General features: G+C 49.6%; 1 protein-coding gene across 7 annotated transcripts in view; it reads right to left on the reverse strand.

Moving 5' to 3' along the window:
* Nucleotides 1-286: 286 nt before the first annotated feature.
* RXRG (retinoid X receptor gamma) overlaps nt 287-20,324 on the reverse strand; it is a 45,285-nt gene continuing 25,247 nt past the window's right edge. For 6 of the 7 annotated variants that reach the window (XM_077887311.1, XM_077887308.1, XM_077887312.1 and 3 more), the window contains 8 exons: nt 18,362-18,506; nt 15,796-15,975; nt 9,496-9,656; nt 9,227-9,356; nt 7,995-8,127; nt 6,664-6,755; nt 5,034-5,139; nt 287-766 (listed from right to left, as the gene is read on the reverse strand). In XM_077887311.1, coding sequence (XP_077743437.1) covers nt 619-766; nt 5,034-5,139; nt 6,664-6,755; nt 7,995-8,127; nt 9,227-9,356; nt 9,496-9,656; nt 15,796-15,975; nt 18,362-18,506 — 1,095 coding nt within the window. In that variant the 3' untranslated portion in view covers nt 287-618. The remainder of the gene's footprint in view (nt 767-5,033; nt 5,140-6,663; nt 6,756-7,994; nt 8,128-9,226; nt 9,357-9,495; nt 9,657-15,795; nt 15,976-18,361; nt 18,507-20,324) is intronic. The other variant, XM_077887309.1, reaches the window with a different exon arrangement.

Raw genomic sequence — 20,324 nt, forward strand, 5'->3', positions numbered from 1 at the left:
GCTCAGAGGCTCCCCACCAGGACAAGGCTGTTAGTGCTCGTGATTCTTAGGAGGGAGAAAACAGAAACAAGAAACCACGCTGACTCTGAAAGACGTTTCTTCCCAATCTCGCCGCTGCCAGCGGCTGCCCCGGGGCAAAGCTGGCTGTGCCCAGTTTAGACTCGGGGTGCCCAACAGTGGGGTTGACTATTTCAGGGCCGCAGCCCCATTCCCCACCCGACAGCTTTCCTCCCCCGGCTGACAAAGCCTCCCCAAAGCACAATAACACACCCCGGGCTCCAAGCAGTGCCAACATCATATATATTATTTTATTATTCGCTCGTTTGCTTTCCATGGCAAGTGAAAAAATAATTTAAACCAATTATATGTACAGAGGCTTGGTTAGCGTTTCCAAGAACTTCCAGAAAGATCCCCAGCCCCTCAGATGGCCAAGAAGGGTTTCCTTTCACATCTATACAAAACTCCACCTATAAAAGTCGCGCATGTAGAAAGGTTTCTTTATTGTAAGCATCACGTGTGCGGAACAGGAAGGGGTGGGGGGAGGAACGTGTGCGGGGTGGGGGTCACACACACCTGCCCAGGGGTGGTCCCGGGTGGGGCGGCTGCGGCCGGGGGCGGTCAGGTGATCTGCAGCGGGGTCTCCAACATCTCCATGAGGAAGGTGTCGATGGGCGTGTCTCCGATGAGCTTGAAGAAGAAGAGGTGCTCCAGGCACTTGAGGCCGATGGAGCGCAGGGCCGGGAGGCGCAGCAGCAGCTTGGCGAACCTGCGGGAGGCCCGACGGGCGTTAGCGGCCGCTGCCACCCGGCACCTGCCGTGGGTCCCCGCCCTGCAAGGGGAGACTGAGGCAGCCCGGCGTGCTGGGGTCCCGGGAGGCCATGGCTCGTAGCTCCCGGGCAGGCCGCGGGCTGCCTGGGTGGCAGGGTCTCGGGCCACGCGTGTGTGCGTTGTACCCCCACACGTGTGCATTCACACCCACACATTCTCTCCTGTGCACGCCTGCCACACCTCACCACTGTCACATGCACACACAACCATACACACGTGGCCTGACACACATGCACACATACGCACACCCACACGTTCTCACATGGGTGTGTACACATGCACACGCCCCCACCACTGTCACACACACACACCCATATACACACCCATACACATGTGCCTGACACACACACACATGCACACCCACACATTCTCACATGGGTGTGTACACATGCACACACTCCCCACCACTATCACACATGCACACACACCCATACACACATGCCTGACATCACACATACACACACCCACACGTTCTCACATGGGTGTTTACACATGCACATGTACCCCACCACTGTCTCACATGCACATATTCAGACATGTGCATCCTTATACACATCCATAGACACCTCCCTCACACGTGTCACACATGTTAAAATATATACTCATATAGACGCTCACACGTACCCTCACTGCTGCCACACATGGGTGCACACACGCTGACACTCTTGCACACCCTCACAAACATGAGCTTGTGCACATACACGTACACCTATATACACTCACACATCCTCCTACACTCTCGCACACCCTCACACAGGCACACACTCACACATGTGCACGCCTGCACTCCTACACACTCTTGTATAATTAAGGATGCTGGCTGTGAGGTTCACCACAGGGAGAGAGGCCAGGGTGTGAAGAACTAGTCTCACATCTGCACACCCTTCCCAGGCCCCTCAATCTGCCGAGTTTTCCATCCTGCTTCATGGGGTCCTTCTTCACCTCTCAAAATCCTTTTTGTCAACAAAGCCCAGTTTGAATGTTATTAACAGTAACTGCAAATCAGTAGGTCAGAATTTCCAGTTAAAGGACAACGACCGAGACCATACTAGCCACTCCGGCCTTAATCAGAGCCTCCGGTGAGGCTGGGTCTTCACTGAGGGCCACAACATTATTTCATGAGTGAGTTTCCAGTTGGAATTTTAATACTCCTTGAAATTGTGTATGTTTCTATAATCGTGCCACATGAAGGCTTAAGGACCTGGGGCAACATAAGAAAGACTCACAGCAGCACCCAAGAAGGTAGGCATTACTGCTTTCCATGGAAAAATCAAGGGTCTGCACCAAGGCCCACAGAGCCCCTCAGAAAGCGCTGACTGTGAGGTCTCTGAGCGCATCTGCGGGATGTCACCCAGCGGGAGAGGCGGTGAGATGTGAACGCTGAGCTCCTGGGCCTGACTGCATTTTAGGGAATTAGGTGAAGGGAACGGCTTCTCTGTAAAGTACAAAGCTGGGCTGAGCTGTAGCTCTGAACATTTTTGGCTCTAAAAATGCCAAAGTCTGGCAACACATACAGCGCGGACTCCACGAGGACACCGCTGTCCTTGCTGACTGCCCTTGATTTAGGCACGGAGATGAGGACGGTGGAAGCAAACACGCCCGTGGAGAGCCACGGGCCTGGGGAGGGCGCCGCACCCATCCTCAGGCACGGGAGGCAGCCAGGGCCACCAAGCACCTGCCTGCAGCCAGGGTCACGGAGCACCTGCCTGCCCCAGAGACAATGTGCGTGCAGGCTCCCATCCTCCTGGATTTCATCTCTGCTTTCAGGCTGGAGAAAGTAGGACTGGGCCCCTGCAAAGTGTACTTCTGAAGAGTCTCCATGGAGTGGCAGCATGCCGCCACTCAGAGCACGGCCCTGACCCCGTGGGGCCAGGATCCATCCACTGGGTTCTGCCAAGTGGAGGCGGCCAGCAGTCGGCACACTCACCTACCTGGTTGGGCCAACTGACGTCCCTGATGCACCTGCTCAGCCTCAGGGTGGTCGCCCTCCGTCCAGGCTGTGCTGGATGTACCCAAGGGACATGCGGAGGGCCCAGCCTCGACACCCCCTCCCTGCGCTCCCCGATTCCACCCCAGACCAGCCAGCAGGTGGGTAGCCCAGGCCCCTGGCAGTCGTGTTCCTAGGAAAGGGGGCACATTCCAAAGTTCGGAAAGTAATACTTGCTGGAAACGACCTAAATGTTCCACAGGACCATGGCTAAATACATGAGGTTACATCCAGCCTGTGAAATATCACAAAATCATGGAAAATGAGAATTTTGCACTTTTTAGTATCTGAAATGTGCCTAAAATGGCTAAGAGGGGAAAATAACACGCCAAACTGTATGATTCCCTATCCGTAAATATGCACTTCTATGTACACGTGCATCGATACACAAGGATCCTGGGGGGAAAAATATATATCCCCCAAATTTCTGATTAATTTATTACCTGCTTTATTTCTTAAATACTTGCCTTATCTCCCACAGAGGCATACTCTGCTTTTATAATAAGGAAGAAAACTGGTTTAGGTTTTCTTCTAAGAGATTAAATAATAGGACCTAGAGCCAATTTCAAAGGAAAGGGTGAGTATGAGCCTTCTTATTCCTAAGGCCCTGCACGCAATATGTGCCCAAGACACCACGCTTGATGCTGCCTCATGCTGGGAGACTCCACAGAAATCACCCAATCCAGGGCTTTCAGTCAGCTCCCGCCGGCCAGGGGTCCTATTGCAAGGATAGGGGCGACTGCCAGGGGTCCACCAAAATCCACTCTCCCCTTCTTCCTTGGCAGACAGTTGCCCCCATTCTCCAGAATCTTCTGTGGCTCATGGGGCCACGTTGACTAAGGTTCGGCCAACGGCAGTGAGGGGACAGGGGATCCTTTCCAGGCCCAGGTCTGCCCCGGGAGCCTCACCTCTGTGCTCCTGCGCCTCTTTCCCCTCCCATCAAGATGCAAAACAAGATGTGGCTCTGGGACGGGTGGGGCCCCCAGATGGAAGGAGCGGATCCCTGAGGCATGACACGGAAGTCAGCCAGCCAGTCAGCCAGCCCTCTCAACGGGCTGCCCACCCAGGCCTGACATGTAGGCAAGAAACACATTTCCGTCGTGATCAACTACGGACTCCGGGGAGGTCTGCTACCCCAGCTTGGGCTCCCGACCACTCAAGGCCTGCGTGTGCTTCGTACTGAAGGCCGGAAACCCACCCACTTGGCGTTAAATTAAAAATGCCAACAAATAACGGAGCTCAGCCTCTTCGGGCCAATTGATACATGCTGGCTTAGGATCCAGGAAAAAAAAAAAACACAGCTTAAAGGGAAATTAGACCTCACAGAGGAATGAAAGCCATCAGTGAGAATTCAGAGCATATAATATTAACCCTAAAAAACAAAACTAATGCCTTTAAGGCAGTTCTGTCAGTTTCATTTTCGAATTTCTAGGAGATTTGAGGATCACATTCTCTCTATTTAACTGGAGTCAGCAGAGGAGGAGAACTTTTGTTTAGCTGTGCTTTGGGGGAAGCATTTGAGACAAGTTTTTTGGTTGGCTTTTTCTTTTCTTTCTTTCTTTTTTTTTTTTTTTTTTTTTTTTTTTTGCGACTCGGGAATACTTAAACTGGTTGATGGCCTCGGAGACCTTCTGACCACTGTCCTCCTCTTTAGACAAGGAGCCCAAAGCCAGAGCCAGCACCTTGCCAGATGCCACACAGATGACCTCAGGGGACAGCAGTCACATCTCACATCTCCTGGCCACCGCGGTCTGTGCCTCATAGCGCAGGGGCTTCGGTGGGGGCAGCGCACAACGCTTGGCTGCCAGCCTGGAAAGCACAAGCTCTTTGAAACCAGCCAGACCTGAGCTCACATCTCAGCCCCGCTGCACACCAGGTCCGCGACCTCGGGCCAGCGCCTTACCCTTTCCGAGCATCAGCACCTCGTTAGAAACTGGAGGTAACGAGACCCACGTTCATCTGTTCACTTGCTTGTCTGTTCAACGTCTCAAGCTGTGTGCTACGTGCCAGGCACTGCTCTAGGCTCTGACACCAGAGTGCGGAGCGCTGAGCAAGATAAGACCTCGGGTTTCAAGGAGCTAATGGGTTCGCAGCCCTCAGCTTGTTATAAAGACTAAACAACCCGTGAAACATCTAGACAGTGCCTGCTGCACACTGCCAGGTATTCAGGGTGAGCAGCAATCACTGATGCCATTAGATTCTTCTAGCACTCCCTCACCTGCCAGGTTGTTCTGGATACTTCTGCTTGGTGTAGGCCTCAAGGGTGGCGTAAACCTTCTCTCGCAGGGTCTCCACCTCCGAGGGGTTGGACAGCCCCTTGGCATCTGGAAAAGATGACTGAGTTAGCCTCGGGTGGCACACGTCAGGTGGACACCCTTCCATAGGGGCTGTCCCCATCCACTCAGGCCTCACCCCAAGAGTTACGAGGGACACGCTGGATGGGGAACCACAGTGAAAGAAACAAAGTGGGGGGTCCTCTGTGCCCCCCGGCTCTCTGCTCTATGCCCAGTCTACCCAACAGACTCTTGGAACAAAGGCTTAAAACCCTGTTAATAGGGGCACCTGGGTGGCTTAGGAGTTGAGCATCTGCCTTCAGCTCAGAGCCTGATCCTGGGGTCCTGAGATCGAGTCCCATTACCTACAGGGAGCCCACTTCTCCCTTTGCCTGTGTCTCTCCCTCTCTCTCTGTGTGTGTCTCTCATGAATAAATAAAATCCTTTAAAAGTTTTTTTAAAAACCCCGTTAAAAAATTAAAAAAATAAAAACCCTGTTAATACCCAAACACACCCACTACTGACTCCAAGGAGGAGTTTTATTTTATCCGATCATTCCAGAAATATCACACTGACACATTTACTGAGTGCCTACTATGTGCTAAGCATGGACTGAACGACGAGATGGGGTTCAAAAACCAGATCCCCTCACGTGCTGCCTCAACTAACTAACCACCTGATTCATGAGATGAAACTGGGCATGAATTACCACATAATTCTGAACAGTCATCTTTCTTGACCCACAGCAGCATTTGACGAAGATGATCACTTCCTCTTTCCTGAAATGTGTTTCTTCCCTGGGCCTCGAGGACACCACTCTTCTGCTTCTCTCCCTGCCCCCTCATTGCCCTGCCTCAGGCTTCTCCGCTGGCTCTTCCTTTTCTCCCCAACCCCTACACGAGGGTGCACCCAGTGCCTGGTCCTGAGCCCCCTTTTCTGCCCAAGCTTAACTGACTCCCCATGTGAGTTCACACCTGTCTCTGAGCCTCATGTGCCAGGTAGAGGCTGACAGCTCTCACACACACATCTCTGGTCCTGACTTGCCCTCTGAACCCCAGACATATAAACAAGACCTTCCCAACAGGCTACTCTTGGATGTCTACCATCCACCTGAGATTTGAAGGCACAAGACAAAGTCCTGATTCCTACCCACCCACCCTTAGGACCCCCATCTCAGCAAACTAAACTCCATTTTCCCAATCACTTAGGAAAATGAAACAAAACCCCTGAGAATTACATTTAATACCTCTCTTTCACAATCTCTAATCTGTCAGCAAACCCCATTGGCTTTGCTAAAAACTATACGCAGAGCCTGACCACTTTTTTACCACCTCCTTCACCATGATCCTAGGCCACTATCCTCTCTCACCTCCCACGTGCCCCCAAATATGCACACTCCATTCAAGATGCTTTCAGGATGGCTCTAGGAATAGAAACCATGAAGAATCGACTTCCCACCCTCACCAAGGATGGGTTCCTCAGCCCTGCCTTGTCTGTCTCAGCTGAGCTAGAGGACCAGAGGACATCAGAGCTCGGAGGCCGAGCCCAGAGGAGGGCAAACCACTGCATAGTCACCTGGGTTAAACAGCACAATGGCTCGCAGGCACCCCAGCTCCGACTTGTCCATCTGCATGTCTTTCATTTTGGAGACCAGCTCAGTCAGGACTCTGTTCACAGGAAACAATGAGAAGTGATGAGAAAACCACGAGTACCAGGCCAAGGGCTGATAAAATGAAGGCAACCCACCCCATTTTCCAGACCATGCATCAGGGACTAGGGGCAGAGAGATGAATAGGACGCAGTCCCTGATCTCAAGGAACTCACAGCTTAATTGAAGAAACAGACATGGAAACAGACAGGTGGCAACACAAAGCCAGTAACTGCCAGGAACAAAGTCCAAGGGAACACCCGGGAGGAAGCAGGGGGTGGGCTGGACGCTCTGGCAGGGAGGGCTGGAAAGACAGCCTAGAGGATCTGGACATTTAAGAGGCAACGCAGGGTGAGGGTGTGGCATGTCTGGAGGAAGACAGCAGACAGCAGCATCCAGACATGAGGGAGAAATCCCCAGGGACCATGAAGAGGGTTGAATCAACCAAAGACCATGCTGGCCTCTGTGTGGAACGTGTTGTGGCAAAGGGCAGGAAAGAGTAGAGGCATCTCGGGTGGACGTGCACGTGGCCTGGAAGACCATTTTCCATGGATGTGGAAGGGGGCCACAGGGCCCTGGCACAGGACAGACAGGCTATTTTCAACCTTAGCCACCTCTTCACCAGTTCTCCATCCCTATGTCTCAAGCCACTCACCTCTACTCATTTCATTCATCTCTTTAAGGCATATGCCTTCATTCTCCTTTCACATCACTTAAGGCAGAGAGGCCCAGATGTTGGCTCCTGCTGCTGCCTGGCCCGGGGGCGGAGGGGGGGAGGGCTGCTCCTGCTGCAGCCCTTCCCCAGAGATCCTGCTACAGAGTCCAGCAAAAACTTCAGCTCGTCGTTCCCGACTCCTAAAGTCAGATCCTGGCTACTTGTCCTCATCCCGGCCCCTAAGCAGCTCCAGCTCCCCACCCCAAAACCTCTCAGGTAACGTCAATGATCCAGTCTCTCCTTTGGAGACCCGCAGAGATAGCAGGTTCTCCCTCCTGCCCAGCAGCTATGCTGGCCCCTGACGGCCTCCATCTCATCATTTCAAACCTTCTCATAATCCACCTGTCATTCTCCAGGTTTCTGTTCTCATGTGTTTCATGGTCTCTGCTTCTTGCCCCGTGCGGCTGTTGGGGTGGTCCATCCTGCATCCCCCCACCACCCCCAGATCCCCACACCCACATGAGCACATGTAGACACACACACACACACACACACACACACACACACACACACACACGAGCACTGGAAGCAGAGGAGAGCCACCTGTCAAAGATGGAGCCAACCCCAGCGCTGTGGGCACTGCTCCGGTGGACGTGTAAACCCGTGGCCAGAAGAATGCCATCCTGGACAGAGACCGAGCGGTGGGAGAAGGAGGCAATTAGCAATTCATTCCACCCTGCAGGGATAAGAAGGAGGCCTTGAGGGACAACCGACCACGTTCTTGCTTTACGGATGATCATCCGCAGCATATATCCTGACCCCCCTCCCAGCCCCCATGTAACAAAAGCAGAACCAGAAATCCAGGGAGCTTGGAAAACCAGCTCCAGACAACACAGCCAATTAGTGAAGAGTCGGGGTCCCTTGACTCACAGCTCTGCATGTCCCCCACCGTCTCCCCAGTGGTGGTGGGGGGGATGCAGGATGGACCACCCCAACAGCCGCACGGGGCAAGAATCCCCAGTGCAGCTCAGAATGGCAGCTTGGGGATGAGGACTCTTGTTTCCCCCCAATCAACAAATATGGACTGAACATTTAATGGGTAATAGTCAATATGTTGGGTGCCGTGGTGGATGAAGCGAGCATACCCTGTACCTCCGCTCCCCAGGACATGACAACCCAGCTTTATTTCTTTGGTGTTGTCTCCCAGCACCAAGGACAGCACATGAGGGACTGCTCATCATCTAACAGGGATGAGACAAGGACCTGGCTCCCAATGCTCAGCCAATCTTCAAGGAAATTTCCCTGCTGGCCCAGTGACAAAGAGGATGTGCATGCAAACTGCACGGTGTACCAGAAACAGAAGCCCAGAGAGAAGACAGCACACAGACTTTAACGTAGGAAGGGTCCCTGAATAAACAAACTTGAGCAAAAAAATCTTTGGCTTGTCTTATCTCACCCGTGAAATGGGAATACCTCTATTTTCCAACAGTATAATAATAACGAGGCACTGCCTCGGACTGTCCTCAATGAAACTGTCTCTGAAAATTAAACGCAAATTATAAAACCATGGTAAAATTTGCACGGGAAGTGAGTCTCATCCTCCATTAACAACATTTCATTTGGGAATCAAAGTTTTGGAGGAGGGCCACCCAAGTTTAAGAGCCCATAATTCATCTGAAAAGAATAACTCTGGATGGGGTTATCCGTCAACACGGCACACAGCTTGGGTGGGTTAGAGCTTCTTCAGGTGACTTGTTTTAGGATCCCAAGGGTAGTTCCAAAATGGCAGCCCAAGTGGTTGTCCTAAGAAAAAAACAAACCCCGATGTCCTTTACCTGCCCGGAGCAGGATGACCTGGTCCTCCAAGGTGAGGTCAGAGAAGTGGGGAATGCGCTTGGCCCATTCAACAAGAGTGAAGAGCTGCTTATCAGCAGCATGGCATATGTTGGTGACAGGGTCATTTGTCTAAAAAAAAAAGAAAAAAAGAAAAAACCCAAAGTACCCTGAGGGGTGGATTCCAGGATTCCAGGACTTGAATACACCCCTTTCCTGTCTCCAGTACTCCCAAGATGTGGGAGGTGGATGGACGCCTAAGACCACATACCGAGTTCTCCAAGTTCATATCACCATAGGATTCTGTCTTTGGCTCAACAGCAAGCTCCGCTTCTAGAATCCTCTCCACAGGCATATCTTCATGGCCACTGTTGGCACAGTCTGCCTCACTCTCGGCCCGCTCCCGGCTCCTCTGCCTTTCTTCTTGCACAGCTGGCCCACGGGGAAAAAACACACAGACGTTACCACATGCCCAGGACAATGGCAGGAAAGCAAGTTACCTACCGGGGCTTCCGTGGCCTCATCTGCAAAATGGGCATCCTCATGGTCCCATGTCAAGAGATGTTGTGATGGTGACAGATGACACGGAGCAAGCAAGGTGATTTGCTTATGCGTGTGCACGACTGTGGGTTTTATAGCCCGTATCCTTTCTAGTTCATGATGGTGACGGGTCTAAGAAGTTTGCATTTCAGATTTTAATAACCTCTGATGCTCCCCTCTCTCTGGATGAGCCACTTCCTCCCCAGTCCCCCGAGGACAGTCTCCTGCATTTTACCCCCAGCTGCTCCCTCTAATAAACTGTGGGCAAGCAATGGTTAAGTAGCGAGAGCATTGCTTTGAAAACTCTGTCAGATCCTATGCATCACGCTTGGCATTCACGTCCCATTAGGTCTGCCCCTAATGCACCAGCCTGAACACAGCATCACCTGATCCGACTTGTCAGGGAAGATCTTCGGGGAGCCAGGAGGGTATTTAGTAAGTGAAGAGGTGGAAATGGAATGTCACCTAGATGACATTTCAGAACCAGCAGCTGATTTGGGGGGTGGGGAAGGGTACACGGGCAAAGGTGTGGGCTAGAATGATCTCTGCCTCCCCATACTCAGGGTGTTTCACCAAAGTTCACTGTAACCCTCAGAACCCTAAGGGGCTGCACACGAGCATGTCAGGTAGATCCTCTTCCCAATTCTGTCCTCTTCGTTGACACACGTTCTCTGTTGGGTCAGTCTCCATAATCCACAAAGCTGTGGTTTCCATCTTCCTATTCCCAGCATGAAGGAGCAAAATTCAATGTTGGTATACTTTTTTTGTTTTAAATCCCAAGATTCAAGAAAATTATCCCCTAAGCAGGTGGCTAATCTGGAACTCAGTGACAGCTCCTCAGCCAGCAACCTCGACCTCTCAGCTTCTCTCCTTTCCTCCCCTGGGGCCCACCCCCAAAGTCACCTCCTACTCTCTGAGGGCATCACGAGGCACCAAGGCTGCAGAATGAGCTGGAACCAGATGCTGGGCATCCAGTTTGTCATGCAAGTGACGTCGGTGACCTGTCAGGGTAGGTCAGAGGAGGGTATGACAGCAAAAACACAACTCGTACCTCAAAGTCTCCAGTAGAGAAGTGCCAAGACGCCTTGAGATGCAAATGATATTCAGTGGTCAGGATGAAGGGAGGGAGGGAGAGAGCAAGGGTAGGAAAGAAGGAGGGAGACATGGAAAAGAGAATAAAGCAGGGCAGTGACAGAAGGAAGACAGAAGGGAGAGAGCATGAAATTAGGAAAGAGGACAGCAAAAGTCATGTACTTGGGACTCCAAGAAGTCTTTTTCAGAATGTGCTGTACCAGGTCCTAGCCAAAGAACATGGGACATAGGACTCAGCCCACCCAGCCTCCATCTCCCTACTGTATACTGGGGAGCATCATACTCGAGTGAGGTTGTTTTGGGAACATTAAATGAAATAATTATAAAAAAGCTCCCCCAAAGATAGGAAGTTCCCCTTCTCTTTGGCCCTGTTTGTGCTCTTGGTCTTCTCTCAGGTCCTCTCCTCAGCTCCCCTGGGACCTTTTCCTCCCTCGTCCTTCCTCTGTCCACTCTGTTGGCCTTCATCGACTGACAGCATTACAGACACCGCCATGGGTATTTGCATCAGCAGTGACTGGTTAAAGTCGAGTGCTCCTTGTATTAACTATTTTAAGGTAGGTGAAGAGGCTTCTGTTTTTGTCTTGATTTTAAAAGATGGGGAAAAGCAAATGAAGTTAAGTCTCCTCTGTGGTCCTCAGTTGATTTCTTCTGCCGATTTGTGCCATGGAAGGAGGATAACCTTCAAGCTTCAAAGAAAATAACCTTGGCTTCTGGGAATTAGATTCTAATTCCAATCTTGCCGTTAATCGAGTGATCCTTTGCTATTCCCCTCTCCGTGTCATAAATCTTAGTGTCGTAGAACAGGAGTCATATATATATATATATCTGTTGCTGGGGGAAATCTTCCATGTGGCAGACATTCTGAGCTACCACTACTACATACATTCGGGATATATCCAGGGGATGCTGGGTGATCTAAAATAACACCAAACTCCCGCCTTCCGAAAGAATTTTATCCATTAGTCCAACATACATTTATCGTATGTGCACTATAATAGCCACAATTTTTTTGGAGTTTTTTTTTCCCTCTGGGTCAGGAATTATGCTCAACACTTTACATAGATTATGTTTCATCGAATCCCCACAATAACCTTATCTCTCAAGTACTATGAACCACAGAGTAGGTATGTAACCTACCTACCATAGGTCACAGAGCTAAGAAAACATGGAGCCAACATGTAGACCTGGGCGGACAGCCTTCTAAGCCCACCCCTCAACCCTCTGTACTGTCTCCCAGGCTCTGGGCTGGTTGTACCCATCAAGACCACATGGGGCTCAAGAGGGATATCATATGTTATCCAGGAACTGCCTTAAATATAGTCCATTATCTAACCCTCCAAACTCTAGTATATGACAAGAAATCATGGCAATATATTTCCCCAAGACCCCTGAGGGTTATTTGGTAACCTGGAAGTCAGAGGGTCATGGTCCTGTATCAGCTCTGCCATTAGCTCACTGGGTAAGCTTAGGCAGGTCCTGAGGCTCTCAGAACTTTTGTTTCTTCTTTTAGGAAATGACTGTGTTGAATCAGAGAAGAGCAAATGTCCTTTCCAGCTTCACCATTATGTGTCCTGAAAAGGCAACGGGTCCTGGCCCCTGGCTCTTGGTAGATACATTTCTGAGCCCATCCCCACGACATCCTTTCCTCTCTCCAGACAGAAGTGTCAATTCAATAGTTTCTCTCAGTTAACTGTGAGACAGTTAATGTGTCTATTCAATAGTTTGACACTAGTGTCAATAGAATTGACACTATTCAATAAGTGTCAATTCAATAGTTTCTCTCAGTTAACTGTGCCAGAATTTTGTTATTCTTGTCCTCAAGGCAGTGTCCACTCTGAGCCCCTGATTCTGTAAATCGTGGGCAGTAATGATCGTGGTGAAGGAAAGACTGCTGAGCAGCTTTCTGAAAGGAGCCCTTCCTATAGTGAGACCAGGAACAGATTCGCTCCTTTGCCTTCTTTTTGTCGGGGTAAATAGCACCAATTCCTTTGGAAATTTTTCCAAAAATTAAGGAAAAATTTTAAAAGGGCTTCTTTCCCCTCTTAACTTTTACTACGCAGCCTTTCATCACCCCCATTTCCCCACATTGTTTTCAAAGAGGCAGAAGCCCAAACTAGGCCTGTATCAGACAATCAGAGCAATGCTGAGTTTAAAGGAAGGTCTGCCCTGGCCCTTAGAATTCACATGTCCCTGTCTGACTTTTTCTTTCATGGAAATAAAGAAAAAAGTCTTTCATGGACTTTTTCTTTCAAGTGTGGAAGAGCCACACTTCCCACCCTTTGACTGTGCACCAACCACTCTGACTGTAATGGAGCTGAGGGCTGTTGGGCGGAGAGACAGAGCGTGAGCAGTAGACGAGGTCACTTCCCTGATGGAAGCCTCTCCTTGCCTTCAATTCAATCTAATCTGTATAAGGAAGACAATTACTGTTCCAAGTCATCTTGAAACTTATCTCATCTGTCCTGAGAGGCAAAAATGACACCCACATTCAGATTTTGGGGCACCTGGCTGGTTCAGTCGGTTAAGCATCTCCCTTCGGCTCAGGTCATGATCCCGGGGTCCTGGGATGGAGCCCCACATTGGGCTTCTTGCTCAGCGGGGAGTCTGCTTCTCCCTCCCCCTCTGCCTCCTCCCCCAGCTCATGCTTTTTCTCTGTCTCTCCCTCAATAAATAAATAAAATCTTTTTAGAAAGTGGCCCCCTATAGCAATCATGCTCTTGCTGATGGGAGACATTCCTTTGGGGATGTCATTAATTTTATGTTTGACCATCATGGTGGCAGAAGCTATAAGGAGTATCAGTTCTATCTTGGTGAATAGAAGACAGTCTCCACCGGCCGATTTTTCACATCACGTGTTCGGATCAATAAGATCATTGACTCCTTGACACCAAGAATGACATGAGCATGAAGCAGGCACTTGGTTAATACTTGGTGACTGAGTGAATTAGTCCTTTTAGGAGCTCCCGCATGAGTAAAACTTTTGATTCCAATAATCGGTTTAAAGCACTCACCCATTCACTCAGCAATTACATATCATGCCTACTGTATGCTAGTCACGGGCAATACAGCAGTAGGGGGACAAAGCAGAAAAAATCCTTGCCTTAGTGGAGACAGGTAGTAAACTAAGTATGTTAGAGAGTGATACACGCTCTGGGAAAGACACCAGGCAATGTCCAGGGGGGCAGATGAATTCTAGATGGTGTAGACAAGCCTTTACTTAGAGGTTGACCATTGAATAAACGTCTGAAGGAAGAGAAGAAGGGAGCCATGCAGGCACCTGGCAAGAGGGCATTCCAGGCAGAGAGACAATAAGTGCAAAGCTCCTGGGGAGGGAGCACCCCTGGTGGCCCAGCAGAGACCAGCAAGGCTGGACCAGAGTGACATGGGACAGTCAGGTTGTGCACAACCATGAAGTCATAACCAGGGTTTTGCCTTTTTTCTGGGTAAGAAAGGAAAGCACTGGAGCATTCTGATGCAGGTAGGGCTTGACCTGACCCACTTGTTCAAAGCCTCTCTGGTTGCTCTGGAGAGTGTAGGGAGGGTTTTAGGAACTTACGTGAATCAATACAGAAGGTAACAGTGGCTTATGCTGGGAGCATGAAAGTCAGGAGACATGGAAAGATTCTGGACATATTTTGAGGGAGAGACAGGATTTCCTCACCCACTAAATGTAGCAGAGGAAAGAAAGGGGAGCCCAAGAGTTTCTCATCCGAGCAACTGAAAAAAATGGCTCTTTCCTAAAATGGGGAAGGCTGTGTGATAAACAGGCTGGGAGGGCAGATGATCGGGAGTCCAGGTTTGGGTCTGCCAACCTGAGATTCCTGTCAGGTAACAAAGGGGGAGCCATCCTCATCCCAGAGCACCCCTGCACCCCGGCAGGAGGGGAGGCTCCAAATAGGCTCTGATCTGGGAAGAAGACCTACTCTGGGCTCATCAGCTCCCTGTGGGACCTTGGAAAACTCACCTCACCGAGCCAGGCCAGTTTCCTCCACTGTACAACAGTGAGCACTATTACATTATTCTGAAGGGCCACCTCCATCTATCTCAGCCATGCTAAGAATGTTCTTTTTTTTTTTTCCTTCCTGGGAGCATTCTCTCCTAGGAGGGGCTCCAAGAACCTTTTCTACATTGATCCTTTCAGTCAGCCTCCCCTCTCCTCAGAGAAAAGAAGTTCTTGGAGAAGAAAGAGTCACCTGGGACCAACTAAATGCCCTGATCCTATTTTCTGGAGAGAAGTGTCACTTGATCGCTCCGAAGTCTAGTACGATGCACCATTTACACTATGCCCTTGCGTGAGTTCACGAGCTAATTAACTGCCCAGTTCGACTTATTTGTGTTATTTAATGGAAACGCTCTTCGATTCTCTAAATGAACAGAATGAACTTTCAGATTTTCTTTTCCTGCTCTACAACCCAGCTAAGCCACACTGTAGATGGAAAGACATATCTTTAAAACATACGATGATGGTCTCTCCAAATGAGAAGGCTAAGTCTGATTACTGGGAAAGCCGATAATCCCCCCCAAAGACCACAGATACACCAATATCAGGAGATCTATAGCAGCCCCAGGTTATAAAACCCCAGAGAGATGACTCAAACCAGCAGGCTCCCCCAGTGAGGATGAGAGGCGAGACGTCAGCTCTCCCCAGAAAGCCAATCGAATGATCCATTTATGGGGTGGCCCACCAGGACCCTGAAACCGGCTCTGACACTTGTTGCCTGGCTCTTGGGAGATCCAGGGAGAGGGTCCAGCGTGCTGACCATCACCTGAGCTCCAGGAGAGGACAGGTGAGCACAGAGGAGGGAAGTGCACCTGTTCTCTGCTCCGGGGTACCCACCACTTAGGGCAGGGGCACTCAACCGCACTCCTCGAGAGGTCACGAGGATTTCTACCGTGATTTACAGGCAAACCAGTCTCCCCCAAGGGGCCGAGGCCTCACCTTCCCTCTTCATGCCCATCACCAGGCACTTCTGGTAGCGGCAGTACTGGCAGCGGTTCCTCTGGCGCTTGTCAATGAGGCAGTCTTTATTATCGCGACACGTGTACATGAGGTCTTTCCTTATGGTTCTCTTGAAGAACCCTTTGCAGCCTTCACAACTGTACACACCGTAGTGCTTTCCTACTCACAAGAAAAAAAAATGAACACTGCAGAGATTGTCTTCAAGTTTATTCGGATCTTTCATTCACAAGAGCCCCTTGGCTCCCCTCCCCCCAAGGACACTGGCACAGCACCCAGGCACCAGGACGGGCAGCTAAGAGAAACCAGTGGAGGAGGCAGGCTTGGTCACGGGAACCAAACTAAGGCAGAGGAAATATGCCCTTCCTCGTGTCTTCCCTCCAGAAGGCATTCTCTGGAATCACCAGTTCCAGAGCGCATTATTAGAAAAGTCTTGACCCAAGATTCTGTTTACATTTATTTTATTAAGGCAACTCCTGTGTTTAGTTAAGCAAAAGGGTCTGTCTCCATTCAAGACATTAGTGTACATAATAAATAAAAATATTTATGCTTGTTATGTATGATCTAGCAGGAAAAAAAAAACCTCAGCTTCCCTAATATTTCCCCATAACTGAGGCCCAAGGACATGGGAGCCCCACGGAAAAGCATTCTCCTTCACCATAGACTATGAACAGGAGCCTAAGTTATGGATTTTCTAGATGCTCCTGCCTGCTGGAAAAATAAGTTGGTATACAGTCTTTATAGCCTAATAGGATTTGCAGTCTTACGACATACAGATCTGATGAGGGGTGGTTTTGCCTTATCCAGAATAATCTGTTAGATGTTTCATTGCTTCTATTATGTGTTCCACACAGTTGTCAATGACCCCAGCCAAGGATGGCTCATTTGAGTCAGGAGAGCCACCACACTCACCCGACACTCCTTCTAGGCGGGACCTCTCAAGTCTACACCCCAGGCAACTGTGCCTAATTGATCTGAATGTAGGACTTGAAAAATAGAAGGACGCGGATCATTTGAAATGTATTTACCTCTGATTCTTCGGTGTAACACATGATGTCGTTTAGCTGTAGACCCGACATTACTTTCTACTTTAGTTATACTCAGGCTGATAGAAAAGTGAATTTGAAGAAGTCCTTGAGAACTAGCCAATGTACAAATTTGCATCCCTGGAGCTGCCATGTCAGAGGAAGCTGCCCTAAGATAGAATGAGCACTCGAGATAGCCTGCCTCATGAAGCCAGTCTGTGCCTACTGAGTCGACCACACTAATCCACTGAATGCCCAGCAAGAATAAATACGGGATCTTATCCTAGATGAGAAAATCCCAACACTCTCAGCTCTGAAGTACCTGTCATTGAGAAATGTGGTGCCTCCATGACATTCCCATGACTCTCCCATATTTGAGTGAATCTCTCAGACTTTCAAATAAGTCATAGCAGAGGAAACTCTGCCGGGGTGTGACTGGTCTTCTGTTGCTATGGCAATGGCCAAGTCTGCGTGACTTGGCAACCACTTTTTGAGAGCAAACAAGCATCATCAGCCACATAGCGAAGTAAGTTCCAGGCTCCAGGAACTCTCGACGGAGTGAATTTTGCAGGGCCTTTGGTGACAACAGGAAGATGAGGAATCTTCGGTCTGTCACCATGGACAGTCACAGAAAAGAACCTTCCTCATCTTCTCATTCATCAAAACAGAGATTCACATGCCCTCAAATGTGGTGGGATTGGGGGGTGCCTGGGTGGCTCAGTGGTTGAGCATCTGCCTTTGGCTCAGGGCATGATCCTGGGGTCCCGGGATAGAGTCTCACATCGGGCTCCCTGCATGGAGCCTGCTTCTCCCTCTGCCTGTGTCTCTGCCTCTCTCTCTCTCTCTGTCTCTCATGGATAAATAAATACAATCTCTTTTTTTTTTTTTAAGTGGTGGGTTTGAGAGTGAGGGAGAGGAAGGAGAAGAAATCAAGAAAAAAAATCATTTGGGCAAAAATGGAAGAGGATCAGAGAACATGAAATCTGTGAAAACACATTTATTTCTACCCATAAAAACATGTTAAAAAACCTAGAATGCTGTAGAAAGAAATATGCTAAAATACTAAAGGGTTTATCTTTGTTTGGGACATTATATACAATGTTTTAAGTTTTCTTTTGTGCTTTTCTAGTTCTTTCTACACTGGGACGTATCCTACACAGGAACATCATTTTTAGAATTACAGGATCTCTTTAAAATTTTAAAAAGATTTTAAAGAGATCCTGTCTAATTACAAGAGCGTCCCCATCCCACACACACACACACACAGTATGCAATGCAGGTGTTTCTGAAATATTTCTGATAAATCCAATCCTTAAAAATGAAATCATACTTTAAATTCATCTAGATTGCAGCCTATGAACCCAGTGACAGCAATTTACCGCCTGGGTGCCACGCTGGACCATCCTAAAAGGCCCTTTTCCTTCCATGGGGTACAAGGTAGTCGGGTGGGCAATCAAACAGGCACCATCTCTGGGCTCACCCTGCTGCACGGGACACCTAATGGCATCTGCTTCCACACGTACCTGAGGACCTATCCCCACAGATTGCACAGATGTGTTTAACCAGAGAGCCAGGGCTGGCTGATGGGTAGTTCATGTTTCCAATCCCAGGAAGCCCTGGCAAGGGCTTGATGTCCTCTGAAATGCTGACACTGTTGACCACATTTAGCTGCAGGAGAAAAAAAAATCCAATAAAACATGGAGCCAGGGGAGACCCAACGCCCAAGATAGAAGACGACAAGGGTATCCTCACAAGAAAAAAAAAATAATAAAGTTCTATTTCAAGAAGTAGTTTCTAAGTACAGAGTATCCAAAACCGCCTGTGGGGGAATAGGAACGTAAGGGAAGAAAAAACAAGTGGCGCAAGGGGACTAAATCATTTCTGGACACCAAACCCTAAATTGAATATCACCAGACATCATCAGAGTGCTCTGCTTGTACTCATTTTACTCATGTGTGTCATTGGTGCTAGAAATCCACCCTTGGCACGCTCAAGACACACTTCGGATGGGTCAGTTATGTGTTTTTAGATTTTGTAGTAAGTACCGTCTATTCCACCGTGCTCCAAGAGGAGCTAGGGCTCTCAGGCAAAAGACTGACTTCAAGAGAGCCAAGCAAAAAAGAATGCAAATCCACCCGTTTAGTCCATCAACAGACACTCACTGAGTGCTCACCCTGAAGGCGCTGTGCCAGGCTCTGGGGGTCAGAGGTGAGGTGTAAAAATGCACTTTCATGAGTTCACAGTAAAGTGGAAGAGAAGGCATGTGTAGGGGTCATCTCAACGAGCCTGCACAAGGTGCTAAACCAGGGACGCCTGGGTGGCTCAGTGGTTGAGCACCTGCGTTCAGCTCAGGTCATGATCCTGGGGTACCAGGATCGTGTCCCACATCGGGGTCCCCACAGGGAGCCTGCTTCTCCCTCTGCTTGTGTCTCTGCCTCTCTGTGTCTCTCTAATGAATAAACAAAATCCTAAAAAAAAAAAAAAAGTGCTAAACCAAATGCCCAAATCATTGCAGAAGCACCAAAGTGTTGGGTAGAAAGTCCCAGGTCATGGTTTTGAACTCGGCTGTAAGGAACAGACCATCCTCCTGTGAAACTGGGAGATCTGCACAGCCAGGGACTGTCTGCCCTTCTTCCCCGCGTCCCACATGGTCCCAGCACGTGTGGCTGGAGAAATGGATGTGTGTCCCTGTCCTCTGCCCTGCCACAAGGTCACATCGGCTCCTCAGCACCACCGCCTCCAGTCTCCCAGTGCTCAGGGACATTACCCAGAAGCCACTGCTGAGTGGCCTATATTCATCGAAGACACTGTCAACGCCTAAGACGGAGTCGTCCCGTTAGCAGGCACGGTGAGCGCCCACGGGCACAGACCAGCATGCTAGGCAGGCACTGTGATCACGGAAGATGGAAAACCCAGAAGCTCTCTCCTTCCTCCAGAACGCACACGCTCGCTGAAGAGCTGGGACAGGCACCGGAATTAAGAACACTTACAAGTAATCGCAAAGGTGGTGCGGAGCACCTGAGCCCGTGTTTAAGCGTCCAGCAGGGGCCCCCGGCAAATATCTGGGAGCTTAAAAGGGGTCCCACTGACTTCTGTGTGGTCTATGTGGATTTTGCATCATACCGTCTCCCCCGGGTGACCGCATGTCTCACACTAAGCCAAAGAAAGGTAAGATTTCTCTATTCAAGGCCTTTGGGACAGAGGGGATGATCAATAAAACATAACCCACAACACAGCCTGAGTTAGGTTCCTTCTAAATTTACCAGCTTTCCAATCCACTAAGCAAATATGTATTGAGCACAGGAGGTGGGCAAGAGGCTCGGGTCAAGTGCAGGAAGGGATGCAGAAAGACAAGACCGCCTGCAGCTCCGGGCTTTGAAGTCAGGGCCACCAAGAATTTTAAAAAATTGATTTGTAGCATGAAAACACACATGAGATGGGGAGAATTCTCTCTCTCTCTCCCCTCCCTCTTCTTATACAAGGCTA

Source organism: Canis aureus, chromosome 38, assembly GCF_053574225.1.
Source record: "Canis aureus isolate CA01 chromosome 38, VMU_Caureus_v.1.0, whole genome shotgun sequence".
Classification (NCBI taxonomy): domain Eukaryota; kingdom Metazoa; phylum Chordata; class Mammalia; order Carnivora; family Canidae; genus Canis; species Canis aureus.